The 22,501-nt window shown below is 43.9% G+C and overlaps 1 protein-coding gene across 1 annotated transcript; it reads left to right on the top strand.

The window, feature by feature from the left end:
- The first annotated feature begins 211 nt into the window (after positions 1 to 211).
- On the top strand, positions 212 to 22,061 carry LOC141191428 (6-pyruvoyl tetrahydrobiopterin synthase-like). Its single transcript, XM_073661319.1, has 6 exons — positions 212 to 399; positions 4,398 to 4,477; positions 14,860 to 14,882; positions 18,106 to 18,162; positions 19,475 to 19,545; positions 20,096 to 22,061. Exons 1-6 carry the CDS (start codon positions 311 to 313, stop codon positions 20,217 to 20,219), a joined length of 444 nt encoding a protein of 147 aa, XP_073517420.1. The 5' UTR covers positions 212 to 310; the 3' UTR covers positions 20,220 to 22,061.
- Positions 22,062 to 22,501: the final 440 nt, after the last annotated feature.

Below are 22,501 nucleotides of genomic sequence, written 5' to 3' on the forward strand. Positions count from 1 at the left end.
TGGTCTTACATCCTGGAGACACGTTCAGCTGCAGCCTCCTTCACATCCATCGCTCAGATGCCCTCCATCCCCCGGCATGGATGGTGTTAAACACTGACATCAATGGGAAGAAGCTGCTGCGACCCAATCAGCGTCCAGCGCCCCGGCATGGATGGTGTTAAACACTGACATCAATGGGAAGAAGCTGCTGCGACCCAATCAGCGTCCAGCGCTGCTGCCAATCCCCTGACGTGCGTCCCTCCTGCCCCCGGCCGCTCATATCCAGGAGACGGCAGAGGAGCAGAGCTGATCCCGGACCCGCAGCCTCAGCATGGAGAACGGAGACAGCACCGGAGAGCGGCCCCGGGTCATCCAGATCGCCCGCACCGCCGCCTTCAGCGCCTGCCACCGGCTGCACTGGTGAGTGAGCTCCGGGCTGCCCGCCGCACAGTGCCATCCACCGTGTACACCACAGAGTGCGACACTGACTGGCTATAGATATATGATGGGCTGTAACACGTCCATATAACACGTGACGTCATAGCTCAGATAATTACATCACAATGCACTACAATAATTCTCCATATTATAGAACATGATGTCATGTCTACAATTATTTACTATTGCATATTACGGTATTATGCAGAGCAGTATAATATATACATTGTAATGTCCTACAACACTGTATACTATAGAACATGTCATATCTATAGACGGGGCTGAAGTTGGTTTCTTATTCGCCTTTTTTTTAATTTATTTATTTTTTTTACAGGTTTAACAAAAATTAAAAAATCACAATAGTAAAATACAACGGCGAGGTGCAACGATGTAAATACACTTAAAAGCTCCTACAAAAAATTCTAAAACCGGCACCAAAGGGCATTATTGAAAGGGTTAAATGACTTTGGGCCACTGATCTCACACTGCTGATAGTGATGCCCCACATCTAATTCCGGTCACTCCAGTCTGGCCCAAATGGGTTCTGGGCATCAGAACTGGCATCAAAGTGGGAAGACAGTCAATTTTTAACTATTTGAATAAGTAACTGGTGTTTTTAAGGGGTTAAATTTGGGCCATTCATATCACATCCCCAATACACAGATAGTGATGCCCCGCATCAAATTCCCGTCACTCCGGCCTGGCCCAAATGGGTTCAGAACCGGCATCAAAGTGGGCAAATAGCAAAAACTAGTGTTTTAAATTACTTAAAAACACCAGTTACTTATTGAGATTGTTAAAATCGACTGTTTGCCCACTTTGATGCCAGTTCTGATGCCCAGAACCCATTTGGGCCAGACTGGAATGACCTGAATTTGATGTGGGGCATCACTATCTGTGTGTCTGCATTGTGAGATCAGTGTCCCAAAGTCATCTAACCCTTTCAATAACGCCCTTCAGTGCCCACTTTGATGTCCATGTTTAGAATTTTTGTAACTGCTTTTAAGTGTGTTCACATCAGGGCACCTCGTTGCCTTGTATTTTATTATTGTGATTTTTTATTTTTGTTGTTAAACCTGTAAAAAAAAAAAAAAAAAAAGAGAAAAAAATTGCCTAATAAGAAACTGGACGAATAAGAAATCAACTTCAGCACTGTTATCTGCAGTTATTTATGATAACATATAATATAACTACAAATCCTGTAATATAATGTACCATAAGGCTATGTGCGCACGTTCAGGATTTGAAGCAGAAATTTCCGCAGCGTTTCTGCATCTCCTTGGCAGGAAAAGTGCTGCAGAAAAACCACGTGTTTTTGATGCATTTTTGTACATCAATGAATGCGTTTTGGAGCTAAATAAAGTTATTTGGTGGGACATTGCTTTTTGGATTACCGTCAGAACTGGGGTGAGTATATTGGTTAATTTAAATGATTAAAAAAATGTGTCTGTTGTATTTCAAATAAAGTGTTTGCTCTGTGTCTGTGTGTTTATTTAACTCTTTACTTTACTTTAATTAGGTTTGGTGCTGAAAGGGTCTGATTGACACCTTGTCATCACCAAACAAAAGACCTGGGTATCAGCTAGTCCCATTCACCCAATCTTCATTAGCATTTCCATTCATGTAATATCTGGGGCAGCTGAAAGCTGCTATTTTTAGCCTAGGAAGGTGCCATTAGGCAAACATGGCCCCTGGCTATTATTAACCACTCACAGCTATTTCGTTAGCCACTATCTCCCCCGATCAGCAACAAGCAGCGCTTTGAATGCAGCGTATTTTTGCTGCGTCCAAAACGCGGTGTTCTAATGCCGCACTTTTGTTGTCGGTACATGTGAATCCACCGCATATAATGACACTTCAATCGGTCAAAATCTGCAGTGGAGACTAGCGTGTCCGCTACAGAAATTGACATGCTGCAGGTGAGTTTGGGTATGTGGCCATGATCAGGAGCCGCTGCAGGTTTGACGCTGCGTGTTTATACAGCGTCAAACACGCAGCGTTCAGATGTTACAGCATAGTGGATGGGATCTCTAGAAATCCCATGTCCACTATGTGTGCATCAGAGGCTGCGAATCACCTGTGGCCACGGGCATGCGCCGCATCTTTCAGGACCGCAGCATGTCAAATTCTCTTGTGGACTCACTAGTCTCCGCAACAGAAATTTGACCACTAGAATGTATAGAATGTGGTAAATCCGCATGGTTTAGTGAACACATGTGCATTTACCTGCTTTCAATAGAATGCAACGTTTTGGACGCAGCCAAAAATATGCGTCCGCCACGTCCGGATCGTGGGCACAGAGCCTAAATATTTAAAAAAAAATAAGCAACCATATCAACCTGTCCGCCATCCACCGGCCGCCGACCTGATCACATCCCCGAGGACCAGGAGGGCGCCGGACAGGTGAATATAGTGGGTTTTTTTGTACTTTTTTTTTTTTCTTTTTTTGCCACGAGTGGTTCCTGGCTCAGCTGAGGGGACTACTGCTCCTCTCAACCGTGCTGCTCTTGCTGTTATCAGCGGGAGCGGCGGTCGGATCAGAGGAGTAGTAGTCCTCCTCTGCCAACCCGGGTACCACTCGCATCGTTCCCACAGCGTTTCCACAGCCCATTGTTTGTAATTGAAACGCAGCAATTCCGCAAGTATAAATATTATACCTGTGGATTTTCTGCGGTTCAATTAAAGTCAGTGGGCGGGAAATGCTGCAAAGAATGGACATGCTGCGTTTTTTTCCGCAATGGTAATCCTGAGCGGAAATTTCCGCATCATGTGCACAGCACATCAGGATTACCATTGCAATAGCTGGCAGACCCATTACCAAGTGTATTCGCTGCATTTCCGCGACAAAAAAACGCAGCGAAAACACATCAAAAACGCTACGTGTGCACTTAACCTAACAATGCTTTATACAATACAATTCTATAATAGTATAGAGCAGGGGTCTCAAACTCGGCCGGGAAAATGGGCCGCACATATGAATATGAAGGGCCTCGTTCTTTACGGGAGAAGGTGACATTTTCAGTTATACCATTACTTTTCTATATGACTTTTTGATCATCATCTTTTTTTTGGGCATGTTTTTTATTCTTTTTAATGGTGTTTATCTTATGGGTTATGGTACAGCCCTTTTTTTACATCAATTTTACATAAAACAGCATTTTTAAAGGCCAAATAATATTACATTATTTTACTTTTTTTTTTAAATGTTTTTATGTTTTTTACCCCCTCCCCCCAATCGGCCCCATACAGTAATATAGTTTTACAATTAGCCCCATATAGTAATTCTGGCCCCCCATCCTGTAATAATGTCCCTTGACTTGTAATAATGTCCCCCGTCCTGTAATAATGTCACTCACCCTGTAATAACGTCCCTGTCTTGTAATAATGTCCCGTATCCTGTAATAATGTCCCCAATCCTGTAATATTATCCTGTCAGGTAATACTGTCTCCATTCTGTTCCCATCTTATAGTAATGTCTCTATCCTCGTCCCCTTCTTGTAACAATGTCCCACATTCTGCTGCTCTTTACACTCATACAGAAATTCTTCTCACCTGACCTCGCTCCCTCTGCGAACAGCGTCCTCCTCCTCCACAGCCGGGGCGCTTAGCAATGATGTTATGTGCGTCCGTGCCGGGACGCTGATGTCGGCTGCTGACCTCTGATTGGCCGGTGCCTGGTATTGGTACCCTCAGCTCAATATTTGGTTGCACCCTTTGTAATAAATAACTGCAATCAATCACTTCCTATAACTATCAACAAGCTCCTTACCCCTCATATAGAATTTTGGACCACTCTTCTTCTGCAATCTGCTCCAGGTCTCCCATATGTGAAGGCGTCTTCTAACAGCAATTGTAAGATCTCTCCATGGTTGATCAATGGGATTTAGATCCGGACTCATTGCTGGCCACTCCAGAACTCTCCAGCGCTTTGAAATGTATGATTTTTGATCATCTATTTTTTTCATCTTTCTCTCTCACAGCAATTCTCTAACCAACGAGGAAAATAAAAAGATTTTTGGCAAGTGTAACAATCCTAATGGACATGGTCACAACTACAGAGGTAAGGACATTACTTCCTATGCAGACATCCAACAAGCCCATTCCTCCTTCTCCTCTTCCCCCAGACACCTGCCATCTTGGGGAAAGTTACAACACCCCCATACTCCTACACGTGTTTTTCACTGGTCCCAACAAAAGCGGTCTGCTCTACCAACTTTTATCTAATGTGGTGTACGGTCCCTTTAACACATGAGCTTGCAAACCTTGCACATGATTAAAGTGTTACTGCACTGCCAGGGTGACTTTTAAGAATAAGCCATCATGTGTGTACATATAGTATATCTTGCATTTATAATATTCATTCCCCTGCACTAGAAACAGTTGCAAAGTCCACGTTCAGCATTTGGTCAGTTTTTTACATCAGTATTTGTAAGCCGAAACCAGGAGTGGGTGATAGAAACACGTCACCACTTCAGTATTTAACTGTTCCACTCCTGGTTTTGGATTACTTTTCTGTTTTCGTTAATTTCCAGCTTCTCCCCCTTCACCCCTCCATAGGCTTTTATAGTCAGGTATAATAATAATTTGTCCCCTTCTGCAGACGGATTTGTAGACAGATTTGAGAAACGTTTGAAAGTGAATGATCAATGCAGGAAATAAAAAGTGACCGATAAGAAAAGAAGCAGATATTTCTTAGATACGTTCACAAAGTTATTTCTCTTCACTTGTACTATTATGATATTATCTAAATTTCAATTTGCTTACAAAACATAAGACATTTTCAGATGGAATCATTTTAATAAATGCTTCAGAGTCTCTACGTCATTGTCACGTACAGTGGCGTAACTAGAGTCCGATGGGCCCAGGTGCAAAATTTGGAAGGCCCCCCACTTCTATCCTGATTATATTTCTCTCTCTCTCTCTCTCTTCTCTTCTCTTCTCTTCTCTTCTCTTCTCTTCTCTTCTCTTCTCTTCTCTTTCTCTTTCTCTTCTCTTCTCTTCTCTTCTCTTCCTCTTTCTCTTCTCTTTCTCTTCTCTTTCTCTTCTCTTTCTCTTCTCTTTCTCTTCTCTTTCTCTTCTCTTTCTTCTCTTTCTCTTTCTCTTCTCTTTCTCTTCTCTTTCTCTTCTCTTTCTCTTCTCTTTCTCTTCTCTTTCTCTTCTCTTTCTCTTCTCTTTTTCTCTTCTCTTTTCTCTTCTCTTTCTCTTCTCTTTCTCTCTCTCTCTCTCTCTCTCTCTCTCTCTCTCTCTCTCTCTCTCTCTCTTCCTTCTCTTCTCTTCTCTTCTCTTCTCTTCTCTTCTCTTCTCTCTCTCTTTCTCTTCTCTTCTCTCTTCTCTCTCTCTCCCCTCTCCCTCTCCCCTCTCCCCTCCCCTCTCCCTCTCCCCTCTCCCCTCTCCCCTCTCCCCTCTCCCTCTCCCCTCTCCCCTCTCCCCTCCTCTCTCTCCTCCTCTCTCTCCTCTCTCCCTCTCTCTCCTCTCTCTCTCCTCTCTCTCCTCTCTCTCCTCTCTCTCCTCTCTCTCCTCTCCTCTCTCTCTCTCTCTCTCCTCTCTCTCCTCTCTCTCCTCTCTCTCCTCTCTCTCCTCTCTCTCCTCTCTCTCCTCTCTCCCCTCTCCCCTCTCCCCTCTCCCCTCTCTCTCCTCTCTCTCCTCTCTCTCCTCTCTCCTCTCTCTCCTCTCTCTCCTCTCTCTCCTCTCTCTCCTCTCTCTCCTCTCTCTCCTCTCTCTCCTCTCTCTCCTCTCTCTCCTCTCTCTCCTCTCTCTCCTCTCTCTCCTCTCTCCTCTCTCCTCTCTCCTCTCTCCCCTCTCTCCCCTCTCTCCCCTCTCTCCTCTCTCTCCTCTCTCTCCCCTCTCCCCTCTCCCCTCTCCCCTCTCCTCTCTCTCTCTCTCTCCTCTCTCTCCTCTCTCCTCTCTCTCCTCTCTCTCCTCTCTCCTCTCTCTCCTCTCTCTCCTCTCTCTCCTCTCTCCTCTCTCCTCTCTCTCTTTTTTATATATATATACGTCCGTCATCCTGGCCCCATCCTGGTATATATCCCCCATCCTGCCACTGTTCTTTAATACATATAAATAAACAAATATATACCCCTTCTATCTGCTGTTCGGCGTCCTCTTCAGAAGCCAGCAGCTGACTTCAGCGTGCAAGCGACAGGAACTCATTACATCACTGCCATGTGACCCCAGTCACACATACAGTACAGACCAAAAGTTTGGACACACCTTCTCATTTAAAGATTTTTCTGTATTTTCTTGACTATGAAAATTGTACATTCACACTGAAGGCATCAAAACTATGAATTAACACATGTGGAATTATATACTTAACAAAAAAGTGTGAAACAACTGAAAATATGTCTTATATTCTAGGTTCTTCAAAGTAGCCACCTTTTGCTTTGATGACTGCTTTGCACACTCTTGGCATTCTCTTGATGAGCTTCAAGAGGTAGTCACCGGAAATGGTCTTCCAACAATCTTCAAGGAGTTCCCAGAGATGCTTAGCACTTGTTGGCCCTTTTGCCTTCACTCTGCGGTCCAGCTCACCCCAAACCATCTCGATTGGGTTCAGGTCTGGTGACTGTGGAGGCCAGGTCATCTGGCGTAGCACCCCGTCACTCTCCTTCTTGGTCAAATAGCCCTTACACAGCCTGGAGGTGTGTTTGGGGTCATTGTCCTGTTGAAAAATAAATGATGGTCCAACTAAACGCAAACCGGATGAAATAGCATGCCACTGCAAGATGCTGTGGTAGCCATGCTGGTTCAGTATGCCTTCAATTTTGAATAAATCCCCAACAGTGTCACCAGCAAAGAACCCCCACACCATCACACCTCCTCCTCCATGCTTCACGGTGGGAACCAGGCATGTAGAGTCCATCCGTTCACCTTGTCTGCGTCGCACAAATACACGGTGGTTGGAACCAAAGATCTCAAATTTGGACTCATCAGACAAAAATAGAATTAGACTTAACGGGAATTCGGTTTCTAATAACCACCACGACAGCACCAAAGGAGGATGTCACCCCACCCTAATAGGGACAGGAAACACAAAGAGGTTAAATAGCCCCTCCCTCCAGTGTTTTTATAAAGGACCACACAAGTATGGATGCTTCAAATTATATTTATTCAAATTAAATGATTGGCTAACCAAGCCTGGGAGGGAATTACCAGTGCTGTTGTGGTGGTTATTAGAAACCGAATTACCGGTAAGTCTAATTCTATTTTCTCCAATAACCCCACGACAGCACCAAAGGAGGAGTACCAAAGACTCATGTTTAGGGAGAGACAATGGCCTGAAGCACTTTCCGCCCAAAGGCCAAGTCTTTATTGGACATTAAGTTTAGTTTGTAATGCTTGGTGAAGGTATGGACCGAAGACCGTGTAGCTGCTCTGCATATCTGCTCGAGGGAAGCGCTAGCCTTTTCTGCCCAGGAGACGGACATGGCTCTTGTAGAGTGTGCTTTCAGTTTCTCTGGTGGTGAGAGATTTTGGATCTGATATGATTCCACAATTGCTTTCTTGATCCAAGTAGCGATGGTAACCTTTGAGACCTTTTTCCCTCTGTTCTGACCAAATGGCTGAATAAAGAGGTTCTGATCTTTTCTCCAGGCCTCTGTCCTCTGGAGGTAGTCAAGAACAACCCGTCTTACATCCAAAGTATGGTATTCTTCTTCTCTTTTATTTTTTTGGGTCTTGACAGAAGGAAGGCAGAATTATCTCCTGAGACCTATGAAAGTCTGAGACTACCTTTGGTAAGAAAGATGGGTCCAATTGTAGAATAATCCTATCATCCAGGATTCTCAGATAAGGGTCATTCACTGAGAAGGCTTGGATTTCTCCTACTCTTCTAGCAGTGGTAATTGCTATTAGAAATGTTGTTTTCCAAGCTAATTTATCCAGCTCTATTGAGGCCAAAGGTTCCAATGGTGGTAGTGTCAGACCTTTAAGGACAATATTAAGATCCCAGGAGGGAACGTGGTTAATTATTCTGGGACGCAGACGAGTAGCTGCTGTCATGAACCTTTTTACCCATCGGTGTTCGGCAAGGCTCTGGTCGAAGTAGATACTCAGTGCCGCAATCTGAACTTTGAGGGTGCTGGGTCTAAGACCCTTCTCCAGCCCTTCTTGTAGAAAATCCAAGATCTGGGTCATGTCAGGATGCCGAAGATCTGGTACATTTGGCTTATACCATGCTAGGAAGGTCTTCCATATCTTGCTGTATATGGAGTTTGTGATTTGCTTCCTACTTTTTTGTAGGGTTTGAATTACTCGGTCTGAGAGCCCTCTAGCCTTCAGGATTGTGAATTCAGAAGCCAGGCTGCTAGATGGAGGTTCTCTGGGTCTGGATGGAGTATTGGACCCTGATGGAGAAGGTTTCTGATTGCTGGTAGAATGAGGGGTCCCTCTATGCTTAAATTGTTTAGTGCACAGAACCAACTTCTTTTGGGCCAAAGCGGGGCTATCAAGATTATCTTGACCTCCTCGGTCCTTACTTTCTGTAAGGTTCTGGGTAGCAATGGAATTGGGGGAAAGGCGTAAGCCAGATGGAAACGCCATGGGTGAGCGAATGCATCTATCCCCAGGCATGCGTCGTCTGGATCTAGGGAGAAGTATTTTTCTGCTTTGGTGTTCTGGCGTCTTGCAAAGAGGTCCACCTCCGGACGACCCCATCGTTTGGTCAGTATGTGGAAAATGTCTGAGTCCAGCTCCCATTCTCCCGGATGGATATTCCTTCTGCTCAGAAAGTCGGCTTGGGTGTTATCTGAGCCTTTTATGTGCAACCCTGATAAGGAACGAAGATGTCCTTCTGCCCAGAAGAATATTCTTGCCGAGATACTCTTTAGATTCTCGCACCATGTGCTACCTTGATGAGATAGATGAGCTACGGTAGACATGTTGTCTGAGTAGACTTTTACGTGTTTGCCCGTAATGATTGGAGCCGATATCTTGAGTGCTTCCTCCACTGCCTTTAATTCGTGGAAGTTGGAGGATTTCTTGCTGGTTTCTTTTGTCCAGACCCCTTGGAAGGGGGTTTGAGCAACAACGGCTCCCCATCCTGTTTTGCTGGCATCTACCGTGACTGTTACCAGAGGGAACTGAGACCATGGAACCCCTATTCTTAGGTTCCTTGGGTTGAGCCACCATGATAGGGATGTTTTCACATAATGAGGGATCATGATCTTCCTGTCTAGTGAGTTTGGGGATCCGTCCCACTGTGCAAGAATGTGAGTCTGCAAAACTCTGGTGTGAGCCTGAGCCCAGGCTACAGATTGAATGCAGGCTGTCATGGAGCCGAGGGTTGACATGGCAGACCTTAGGGACACTCTGTTCAGGGTCTTTAGATTCGATATCTTGGATCTCAAGAGTATCTGTTTGTCCTTTGGTAGGAAGGAGGTTTGTCTGGCAGAATCTAGTAGAACCCCCAGGAACGTTTTTTTCTGTGGCAGGGACCAGGTCTGACTTTTGATGATTTATCAACCACCCTAGGGTGGTCAGGATCTGGATTGTTCTTTGCAGAACTTTCTGGAGTGATTCTACCGAGGGACTTACTAGTAAGAAGTCGTCGAGGTAGGGAATGATGTAGATTTTCTCTTTCCTGATTGAAGCCACTACTTCTGACATAATTTTGGTGAATATTCTTGGTGCTGAAGATATCCCGAACGGCAATACGTTGAATTGGAAGTGTAACGTCTGATCCTCTTGAACCACTGCAAACCTTAGAAATTTTCGGTATGTTGGATGTATAGGGACGTGATAGTATGCGTCCTGTAAGTCTATGGTTGCCATCACATACCCCTGCCCTATTAAGGGAACTGCTGATTTGATGGATTCCATCTTGAATCTTCGGTAGACAATGTACTGGTTTAAGGGTTTCAGATTTATTCTTATTCTGTATGTGCCGTTTGGTTTCTTTATCGTAAACAGGCGTGAATAGAGGCCTGTGTATCTTTCTGTTTTTGGAACTGGTGAAATAGCCCCCAAGGATAGTAGGTCTTTTAGGCCGGACATCAGAACTGTTTTTAATCTTGGAGAGGTTAGATGAGTTATCCTTACTTTTTTGGGAGGATATGAAGAGAATTCGATCTTTACCCCTTCTTGAATTACATTTAAGACCCATTGACTGGAGCAGATCTTTTGCCATTGGGGAAGGTATTTCATGATTCGTTCCCCCCACCGCACTGGCGTCACCGCTTCTGTTGTCGTTGTCCTTTTGGGGAAAAAATATTCTATCTTTACCCCCTTTGGGGTAGCTACATCGACCGGACTTGCCCTTCCCCCTGTATTGGGGATTCTGTTCCCGAGGGGGGCGAAAGGGGGTCTTCTTATAGTGTCTGGGTTCAGGCAAGGATTTCTTTTTGTCAGCCGCCTTTTCCAGGAGGTCGTCAAGGGCCTGGCCAAACATATATTCTCCCTTGAAGGGAATAGAACAAAGTTTTATTTTAGAGGCCACATCACCGCTCCACGATTTCAGCCATAGTGCTCGCCTTGTGGAGTTTGATAGGGCTGCTGCCCTGGCGGTTACCCTCATGGATTCTGCTGAAGCATCCACCAGGAAGTCGGTGCAGTAAAGGTAGGGAAGCTTGTATCTCCTCTCTGGATGTGCCCATAGCCAGGTGTTCTTCAAGCTGGTTGACCCATCTTGACATGGACCGTGCAACACATGTGGAGACTACATTTGTGTTCATAAGGACTGCTGATGTTTCCCAGGATTTCTTGAGAATGCTGTCCATCTTACGGTCCAGAGGATCTTTTAGTTGGGAGGAATCTTCGAATGGCAATACTGTTTTTTTTAGCTACTCTTGCCACTTGAATGTCGACCTTAGGTATCTCGGTCCAACATTTTGCGGTTTCTTCATCTACGGGAAACCTATTTTTCATTTCCGCTGGTGTATTCAGCCATCTTTCAGGGTTTTCCCATTCGTCCAGGATTAGATCCTGAATGTTTTTATGTATCGGGAACACCACCCTTTTCTTTGTTCGGAGACCACCGAACATCTCTTCCTGGACTGATCTAGTGGGCTTCTCTTCTTCCACTTCCATCGTTCTTCTTACTGCTGAGAGGAGGTCTTCCATAAATTCCATTGAAAAATAATATTTTTTATTTTCCGGACCTTCCTCTGCTGAACTAAGTTCATCTTCCTCTATAGGGTCTTCTGGAAGGAATGTCTCGTCCTGGGAGTCCGAGTCTCCTCTTTCTTCCAGGGAAATTTTCCTCTTTTTTGCCTTTTGGAGGCGAATCAGAAGTGGATCGGGAAAAGGAGGCCAATGAAGACTGAATCTCCTGCCAGACTATCCCTTTGATTTCGTCCATAAGGGATGGCTGCTCTTCCCTCATAATCTTTTCTGTGCATTTCTGGCATAAATATTTTTTGCTGGAAGAAGACAGTTTTTTTGAACATATAGCACACTTCCGGCTAGATTTATTTCCTGGTGCTGGATCCTTGTCCCCCTAAAAAAGAGGGAGAAGGGTAATTAAATATTAATTCTAACCTGCACCTAGGAAAGGACCCCCAGTGCCAGACTTACTGGGACTGGAATCGCGCTGGGCTCCACAGACATGGCAAAGATAGACTTCTGACATCCAATGTAGCAAACAAATGGATTAGGTCCTACCTTAGCTGTCTTCAGTCCAGGGCTGTTATATAGGCGACTGGACTGAGCGCTCCTCCCCTTCCATGGGGAGGGGGGTGGTGTAGCTCCTCCCCCTGGGTCCAATTTGGTGAAGCAGGAACACCTGCGATCACCTGCGGGGTTATTCATTTATTCCCTCTTTTTCTCTCTCTCTTTTTTTTTTTTTAACAGACCGGAAGTGACGTCAGGGACCCATCTCCGGTGTCCCACGCAACTTTCCGGCCGCTTCCTGGCTTTTTGCATTCCAGGGTGGAACGCATACCGGAAGTGACGTTTCCCGGCGGACAGTGTCACTTCCGGGATTCCACACGTGGCGCTCCGCTACGGAGACCGCCGGAGGCCGCTTAGAGGGGGGAGAGGAGCAGGGCTGGAGAGCTCGAGGAGGCCTCCAGCCCGACACCCACCGGACCTTACCCGCAGGCGCGGACACGGTGGGGACAGGAGTCCCGAGTCCCAGAGGAGACGGGAGCAGCATCAGGGAAGGGGGAGAAAACTGCCCGGTCCCAGCTGCCCGGCTTAAACAGGTATGTCAGGTGTCTGCCACCGGCACAGAGCACCCTGGATGACCTCTTCATCCCAATAGGGACAGGAAAAACACTGGAGGGAGGATGAGGGAGGGGCTATTTAACCTCTTTGTGTTTCCTGTCCCTATTAGGGTGGGGTGACATCCTCCTTTGGTGCTGTCGTGGGGTTATTGGAGAAAGCACAGATTTCCACTGGTCTAATGTCCATTCCTTGTGTTCTTTAGCCCAAACAAGTCTCTTCTGCTTGTTGCCTGTCCTTAGCAGTGGTTTCCTAACAGTTATTTTACCATAAAGACCTGCTGCACAAAGTCTCCTCTTAACAGTTGTTGAAGGGATGTGTCTGCTGCTAGAACTCTGTGTGGCATTGACCTGGTCTCTAATCTGAGCTGCTGTCAACCTGCGATTTCTGAGGCTGGTGACTCGGATAAACTTATCCTCAGAAGCAGAGGTGACTCTTGGTCTTCCTTTCCAGGGGCGGTCCTCATGTGAGACAGTTTCTTTGTAGCGCTTGATGGTTTTGCAACTGCACTTGGGGACACTTTCAACGTTTTCCCAATTTTTCGCACTGACTGACCTTCATTTCTTAAAGTAATGATGGCCACTCGTTTTTCTTTACTTAGCTTCTTTTTTCTTGCCATAATACAAATTCTAACAGTCTATTCAGTAGGACTATCAGCTGTGTATCCACCAGACTTCTGCACAACACAACTGATGGTCCCAACCCCATTTATACGGCAAGAAATCCCACTTATTAAACCTGACAGGGCACACCTGTGAAGTGAAAACCATTTCCGGTGACTACCTCTTGAAGCTCATCAAGAGAATGCCAAGAGTGTGCAAAGCAGTCATCAAAGCAAAAGGTGGCTACTTTGAAGAACCTAGAATATAAGACATATTTTCAGTTGTTTCAAACTTTTTTGTTAAGTATATAATTCCACATGTGTTAATTCATAGTTTTGATGCCTTCAGTGTGAATGTACAATTTTCATAGTCATGAAAATACAGAAAAATCTTTAAATGAGAAGGTGTGTTCAAACTTTTGGTCTGTACTGTATGGCGACATCAGCTGCTGGGTCTCTGCACAGCAATACACTTCAGCTGAATGTGCATCGGATGACACACATTCAGTTGAAGTTTGTGCTAGCATTGGCAGGCCTGACACCTGCAATCTTCACACCCCTGGCATTGTACTTTTTATGGTGCCCATGATGTTCTATAAGGGGCTTATTTGGGGACCAATCTCCTCTCCTGGTACCTTGCCTGGGTAAGACATCATTCCAAAAAACGCCCTTAAGTCTGACTGCATATAGCCCTGCACTTAATTTGATATAAGGTATATTTAGCTACCTTCACCAGTGATTACTCCTATATGTATGTCCACCTATTGTGGGTTCTTTTGATGTCATGCTCTGTTACTTTGGATATGAGATGTTGTCATATCCCGTAATTTTTGGTGATTATTAAGCACTGGGCACTTTACATTCTTGTGCAGGAGGGTACCATCCAATCCTACATTGTCCTGTTTTACAGATTTTTCTTACTTGATATTATCTTTAACGTTTAATAAAATTGATGCTTTTTTCATATCGTATACTCCAGTTTCTCCTTTGTTTATTCATGTGCTTATGGAGTGATTTTCAATGAGCCCTGGTGCCTTACCGTGGCACTTTGGGTTCATTTATGCGATCTATGGGGCTTTTTGTTTCCATCCCTGGACTTTGCATCCTTATTTTGGGGAGGCGGGCGGCACAGTTGTATTTTCTACCTTCAGTAAAAAGGCAAGATCCGTAATATTATAGCTCCGAACCAATGAATCTGTTATCCCGGCTATTATATAACAAGACGGAGGCTCAATTTCTAATCTCTATTTGTGTAATATCCGCTGTGGTCGGGGCTTTATTTCGAGAGCAATTTGTTTTGGTTTGGGAGATCAAAGGGAGCTGGTAAAGTGAGAAAAAAAGTTCATGAATGACCTTTGTTATTGGACTTTTTTCTTAGTTTTTTTTTTAGAGGACATGTTTAAAGAGCTTCTAGTTAATGTCTAGATAAGAGACTGTTGGCAGAGGATTTGTGGAAAGGAAACTGTCAGTAATTTCGGCCGTTATGAGGAGTAGTGATGAACCCATTTTATTTTGGAATATTGGTGGTTGGAAAAGGAAACCAGGACATTTTACGTTGAACATATGAGACAGCAAGTCCCGAGCATCAGACTACATCCTGGCAGGAATGGTTTCCACATCTGGTAACAATATTGCTATAAGGAACATGTAACCCACTAATAGTAACTTGTTTTTTCTTCTAGTGATCGTCACTGTACGGGGAGAAGTAAGTTATAATCTTTTTCTTTTTTGCAGCACAGCTTGTGGGTACAATCCCAGATTTCTCAGCACAGTCGCCTCCCTGCTTATGTAATGGGATTTCATATGTAATGTTCTGCCTTATGTAACTACTGTGGCTCTCGAAACTGACGTACTCCGTAGGGACCGAGTAATCCAAAGTTAAAAAAAAATTACAAATATTTTTTCAATAATTAAAGGGAATCTGTCACCAGGTTTGTCCTATATGAGCTACGGCCACCACCTTTCAACCCTCATCTACAGCATTCTATAATGCTGTATATAAGCCCACGATGCGACCTGCAAGAGAAGAAAAAGAGCTTTTATTATACTTCATGGTCCAGACCAAGACAGCGGTGCCCATCAGACCGGACCGCCTCGCAGGTGAGTATAATAAAACGTCTTTTTCTTTTGTTGCATGTTGGGTTGGGGGCATATATACAGCATTATAGAATGCTGTATATCAGGGCTGAAAGGTGGTGACCATATCTCATATCGGCCAAATCTGCAGACAGATTCTCTTTAAAGTGAGTCCATCTAGTTAAATGAAGCCATTAAATCATGTTTCCCCGAGCCATGGGAGGCAATACACAAGGCGAGGCTCCCTCATTATAAACAGCATGCAATATAAGGGCACATTTATCTACATTGTTGCATAGCAGGCAGCTTTCATTGCAATTGCCGACCAATGACTATCGATGGGAGACAAGTCCAGAGACGCTGCAGACCGTGGTAGCACATTTAGGCCACACAAGCTGCTCATCGTAGCACAAGCAACATCCGGCCTGGAGTTGACGTGTTGAAGACACTTTGGAGAAACTGATTTCACAATGATCCATTCTGTACTGCAATTTAAATTGGACGTCATATACCAAGCCTGAGGTGTCACAGATCAAGTACACAAACCATCAGGAGTTTTTACAATATTGGGCTACCATCATATACCAAGTCTGAGGTGTCACAGATCAAGTACACAAACCATCAGGAGTTTTTACAATATTGGGCTACCATCATATACCAAGCCTGAGGTGTCACAGATCAAGTACACAAACCATCAGGAGTTTTTACAATATTGGGCTACCGTCATATACCAAGTCTGAGGTGTCACAGATCAAGTACACAAACCATCAGGAGTTTTTACAATATTGGGCTACCGTCATATACCAAGCCTGAGGTGTCACAGATCATGTACACAAACCATCAGGAGTTTTTACAATATTGGGCTACCGTCATATACCAAGCCTGAGGTGTCACAGATCATGTACACAAACCATCAGGAGTTTTTACAATATTGGGCTACCGTCATATACCAAGCCTGAAGTGTCACAGATCATGTACACAAACCATCAGGAGTTTTTACAATATTGGGCTACCATCATATACCAAGCCTGAAGTGTCACAGATCATGTACACAAACCATCAGGAGTTTTTACAATATTGGGCTACCATCATATACCAAGCCTGAGGTGTCACAGATCATGTACACAAACCATCAGGAGTTTTTACAATATTGGGCTACCATCATATACCAAGCCTGAAGTGTCACAGATCATGTACACAAACCATCAGGAGTTTTTACAATATTGGGCTACCATCATATACCAAGCCTGAGGTGTCACAGATCAAGTACACAAACCATCAGGAGTTTTTACAATATTGGGCTACCGTCATATACCAAGCCTGAGGTGTCACAGATCATGTACACAAACCATCAGGAGTTTTTACAATATTGGGCTACCGTCATATACCAAGCCTGAGGTGTCACAGATCATGTACACAAACCATCAGGAGTTTTTACAATATTGGGCTACCGTCCTATACCAAGCCTGAAGTGTCACAGATCATGTACACAAACCATCAGGAGTTTTTACAGTATTGGGCTACGAGCCAGGGGTTCAGCTACAGGTGCTACATTGACCTCACGCTTCCTCTCTCAAAGGTTATCATGGCGCAGAGCAAGACGGCAATGGAGGCTGAAATGGAGGTCTTCACGATGGAACGTCACACCTGTCCTACTCCTGGGATTATAGTGTGGGCATAATGTACGGTAGACAGACACCTCTAAGTCTTTGTTCTAGATACACTAACAGCTTGGCATTACATTGATTTTCTTCTGGAACAAATGGTACGGACAATTCTCCAAAGTGTCCCAGGAGCTGTTTTTCAACACAATAACACCAGACCGCATGTTGCTCTTGCTATTCTGAGCAGTCTGTGGACTAAACAAGGCCTGCAGCGTCTCTGGACTTGTCTGCCATCTAGCACAAGTGGGACAATTACAAAATGAGCTGCCAGCAGCGGATCTTGATGATTTCAGTGCCCAAGTGCATTCAACGCGACAGAACATTCCTCAGACAACCAATAATACCCTGATTGATAGCAGCAAAGATGTTTAATTACCTGTACCTCTGCTCGTAACTCTCATACTCGATACTGAATAAATCGAGATGTTTTGAAAAAAAAAATGTTTACATTTTTCATCACTTGCAAATCATTAACATGATTATCTATCCTGAGAGCTCCATAACTTCACCACTTTTCCTTCTTGTTTGCGTTTTCAATGTTGAGGAGTGTATTTTGCTCCAAAGAGAACATTGTTTTGAGACATGTCTTCCATGATGGTTTCACATAGCGAGTTGCAAAATGCGACAATTTTTTTCATATTGTGTTAACAGTGTAAAATACTGGTGTAAAGTGAACCACACAACAGGTCGTATGAAGAAGGAAACAGTCTAGCATTCGCTACATTTATAAAACTATAGCTAACTCCATGTAGGCCACTCTTAATAAAACAGTCCCATGGTTTGAAAAGAACCTGGAAATGGCGAGAAAAATCATTTGTGAAGCTCCTATCTGGATTTTTCCCACCCAGCTTGGCGTGACTGACAGGTCTATCTCTAAAGAGAAATAGAGCAAGTGCTGTCAATCAAACCAAGCTGGGCGGGGAGAAGCCGGCTGGGTGCCGCCCAGATGACACTTCCCGGTTCCACATTATATTAAGCTATGTTTTCTGTGATAGATGCCAGTTTTTTAGGGTAAAACCTAGATGTCCACAATGAGGGAGCCCGTCCCCGTTTTAGGTTGCCCGTGCTATAGGCAGCAGAACTCTCTTGACTGGTCTCCTTCCCTTGAGATCACTCTTTAACTCACATATTTATTGATTGCTAGATTATTCTTTTTGACCAAAAAGTCTTTTTTCTCCTCATTTGTAGATTGACCCTATCACGGGGATGGTGATGAATCTGACAGACTTGAAGAGATACATGGAGGTAACAGTCTTATTTTATGTATGATAATGTTAGTAGGCTGAGAGCTGTCAGACGTTGGGGGTAATACTTCTACCCCATAAAAGTCAATCTAAACTTTGTTGTTATTGGCCAATATTGGGAAGAAAAAGTTCCAACTCAGCTTTTTGTTTTATTTGTTACTGAGAGCCTGAAAGGAGCGCTTATGTGTTCTCTACCCAAAACTCACCAGGATCTGGCCCATTGCAAGCCCTCTCTAAAAGACCCCTGTAAACCTAATCCATGACCATCCAGAATATAAGGTCCTGCAAGGGTCTGGGGTCAATGTCATACGTTCACCGCAGCATTTCCTAGGAGAATTAGCCAAAGATTTGACTCAATCAGGATTGAAAATGGATGAGGAATATTATATACTACATGGCCAAAAGTATTGGGACACAGTTATTAATCAGTCCCATTACCCCCGGGGTATAACATCCAGCCCCCCGCCATGCCGTCTGGCTTTATTAACATTTGTGACAGAACGGCCGGTGGTAAGGAGCTCACTGATTCCAGCGTGGTCCTTCTCTATCTGGCGTCTGATGGATCAGTCTCGGTTGTAGAACGTTCCAGGAGAACGTTACCTGCCTGACTGCACTTTGCCCGCTGTAAGTTTGGTGGAGGAGGTATAATGCTATGGGACTGTTTGTCAGGAGTCGGCCATAGCCCGTAGTGCCAGTGAAGAGAAATCTTAATTCTTCAGCACAAGACTTTTGGGACTATTGTGGCTTACACTTTGGAAGGAACAGTTGAAGAAGGCCATTTTCTGTTCCGCATGACTGTGCCAAGTACACAAAGAAAATTCCATAAAGGCATGGTTGGGAGAGTTTGGTGTAGAAGAACATTGCTGGACTTTTAAAGTCCTGATATTAAACCCATCTGACACCTTTGCAATGAACTAGATCAGAGATTGTGTGCCTGGTCCTCTCATCCAACCTCAGTGTCTCATCTCACAAATGTTTCTCTGGATGAATAGGCAAAAATTTCACCCAGACATCTCCAAAATCTTGTAGAAAACTGTTCCAGTAGAGCCTTCTACTTCTTTTGTCCTTTTAGTGCGGATACATCCACATTCTGTTGCTGATTTACGTGCTGAAAATCAGTTGCATATTACAGTGCTACCATTGGGTTGACCTTTTTAGTAGATGGATGGTAATTTAGTGCCCTTCTTCTCCAAGTGTCCTCCACCAACACCACACAAGGTGACCTTATACGTTGTACCTTAAGAGAATTAGATAATTGGTTGGTTTGGTTTCTGTACGTTCATAAAACTAAATGATTGTTTTTCCCTCTACAGGAGGCTATTATGATTCCTTTGGACCATAAAAGTTTGGACCACGACGTTCCTTACTTCAAAACCGTTGTAAGGTGAGTGTTGGAGTAGATTTTTGAATTGCAAAGTATAGGTTGCCAGTGACAATATGGGTTTAACGCCTCTCCAACAAAGGAGTGCAAGTACATCCTATGTTGGGTCCCCATGTACGAAGCATACAGAGCGGGCTTGGGAACTGTGCCCACGCTATATTGTGTAGATGCCAGCTGTAGAATACAGCTGACATCTGCCTGTAACATCGACCTGACCGCTGCTGTTTAACCATATAAATGCCGCCGTCAATCAATGGTACAATTGTGAGGCGTTGATGGGTTGTAATAGCAGCAGGATGGTTGGACTAGGAGGCACTAAACATCTAGTGATGTAGTGATAATCTCCTGCTGATAAAACACTGATTTTATTGAAACAACAACACACAGCCTAATAAGTGACACATCACTGGAATCATAGCAGAATAGAAGGAAGGTGGGGAAAGGAGAGTCAGCTCATCGGGTTTTTCTGATTTACTTTATTTTTAGTATTATGGGTCTTTTTGTCCAGGTTTGGTTATTAATTGAGATTTACCTTGTTGCTTTTTTTGTACAGTTCTGTAGAGAACCTGACTGTCTTCATTTGGGACAATCTTAAGAAGATGCTTCCTGCAGGACTTCTTTATGAAGTGTGTGTGCATGAGACAGACTGCAACAGCGCCACATATAGAGGGGAGTGACCGTGCGCCTGCCCAAATCCAGAATCTAGGAGGCTGCCTGTATTTATAGCACCACCCATGTGTCGGGGCTGGAAATCCAAATTGCTGTTGTACTATATCTTTTTAACCATTTTGTGAGTTTACAGATACAATTTATATTTTCTTATCCAACCTTTCTATTGCATTTAAAAAGTTTTAGTATCCTTTCTAATATCCAGATTTTGGATCACACATTTATACCTGTGAGTATTTTCACAGTGAAAGTCTATTTTGCAAAGAAATAGTATATTCAAAGATCACTGTGCAGGGAGGGGAAGAAGGTGAGCTATAGCTATCGTGAATGATGTGTTATCTATTGTATATAGATGGGTTACCATTCATTGTAATCCTGCCTGTAAAGATAATGAGACTGCAGAAAAGTCATCGTTACAAAACAGAAAATGTAGTATTAGGCTTACTGGCTAGTGGAAAAATTGCAAGATTAATGATTTTTATTGTTTACTTGTTCACAGGGAACCTGACAGCTGATTCATGCTGCATGAATCAGACACTGGCTCCATTATTGTGGCAATGGACATTTTAATGTGAAATGCTGCAGCTTTTTAGAGAAAATTCAGCCTGGAATGATGCATCTCAGATAACTATTCCAAGAGGCAGCTTCTCCCTGCTCCACTCCTAAATTGATAGCTCAATACATAGGGAGAGACTTGTTAGTCCAGGGGAGAAGCCGAAGAGGACCTGCCTCCTGGACTAGTCACCCGGATTGCCTCATCCTTGGCCGGCTTTCGAAGATATAAGTTCTCTGAAGCGCTGCAGCCTTTTAGACTGGAACAAAGATGGTTGCAATAACGGAGTCTGCGTCTGATTCATGCAGCCCATGGTCCGTACAGCATTAGCTTCTGATTAATACAGATAGTAATATGGAAATTTAAAAAAAGAAAACTGTATTTATCATCAGAACATGACCGATTGTTTAAATAAAAAAAAAAATGTTATAGTCCCTTTATCATTTACAAAAGACTGGAATACCTGCTTAAAGCTCATATTTACACTTGGATTTTTCATCCGGATTTGAGGGTGTAAAATCCGCGACGTATTAAAGCAAAACAAATGAGGTTTTACCAAATTGTGTGGATTTTAAATTCACAGCATGTCCACATGTATTGCAAATATTACTCTTTGTAAGGCAAAGGGTGAAATCCATAGCAAATCCGCACATAATGCATGAGAGATATCTCGTGGACTTGTCACACATCAAAGACTATTTGTCCATGTGAAAGTAATGGATTTTTATATATACTGTATATGTGTCCCACAATTGTACGTGTGGACCCTTTGTATTACGGCCGGTATCATTACTATTGAGTACATGCAATAAAGGGTTTTGGCTTCTTAGTATAACTAGCTTTCAGTAACAGAACATATATATTAGGTTCCAATTTGCTAAATCCTTGACATGGACGTCATACAGTGCACCATCGTTTATAAGTAAAGATGCTGAGCCGCTAACAAAACCAAGGCGATGCGTAGTGGTGAAGATTGCTGATCACTGGTGCGGCATGTGATCAGAGGTCTCCTTCAAGGTCATAGCATTGCTCATTAGCACTCCTTCACAGGGGAGGCCTACCGGAGGATCCCCCTGTTCCCCTGTGGGCCAGTCCGTGCTTGTCCATAAGCATTAGAAATGGAAACAGATCCACATATCATGTCCATGTAGATGACCATCCCTCCCCACCTTATAAAACTATAGGAACCACTACTATACAGCTCAGTATAAATATTACAACTGTATCATCAACCAAAGAAATGGATTGTAGCAACTGAATAAAGATTACTCAAAATAAATAAAGCAAAGTTGCCATATATTGGCGTGAAGGTTACAGGTCTCATATGATTTAGCTTCTATCCAGTATGTTTGTTTCATGCTTATGATGCTGTTTGTTTGAATCATTAGACCTGGGGTTAGGCTGGGAATTACCGGTGTAATATGGCCAAATACTGCCTCAATATAATCATGTGAGCCTTCCCGCAGAGAGCTGTCAGCCCACCGCTATGCTATGCAAACCCCTGGCTTGGTCAAGCATGTATGTGTCTCAAATGAGATAGGGGAATAGGCTCCTGCCAAGTATATTTGACACGACGTGATCGCCCCTGTGAACAAAGAGAGGGTCTGTAAAGCTTCAGGACTCCTGATCCGACCACTGGTGGAAGAGGAGTCGTTCACCCTGCGGGGTTCACCAGGTTCACACTACAAACATCTAAAGTCTAGGTCACAGGTCTGCTTTTAGATCAGCACAAAGACA

The sequence above is a fragment of the Phyllobates terribilis genome, unplaced genomic scaffold (genome assembly GCF_046119375.1).
Source record: "Phyllobates terribilis strain yellow unplaced genomic scaffold, ASM4611937v1 Scaffold_41__1_contigs__length_11206878, whole genome shotgun sequence".
In the NCBI taxonomy this organism is placed as follows: Eukaryota; Metazoa; Chordata; class Amphibia; order Anura; family Dendrobatidae; genus Phyllobates; species Phyllobates terribilis.

Excerpts from the sequence above, each read along its gene's own strand:
- LOC141191428 (XM_073661319.1), top strand. The coding sequence starts at position 311 with ATGGAGAACGGAGACAGCACCGGAGAGCGGCCCCGGGTCATCCAGATC. Across the intron at positions 4,478-14,859 it reads ACATGGTCACAACTACAGAG|TGATCGTCACTGTACGGGGA; the intron begins GTAAGGACATTA and ends TTTTTCTTCTAG. Across the intron at positions 18,163-19,474 it reads ACTTGAAGAGATACATGGAG|GAGGCTATTATGATTCCTTT; the intron begins GTAACAGTCTTA and ends TTCCCTCTACAG.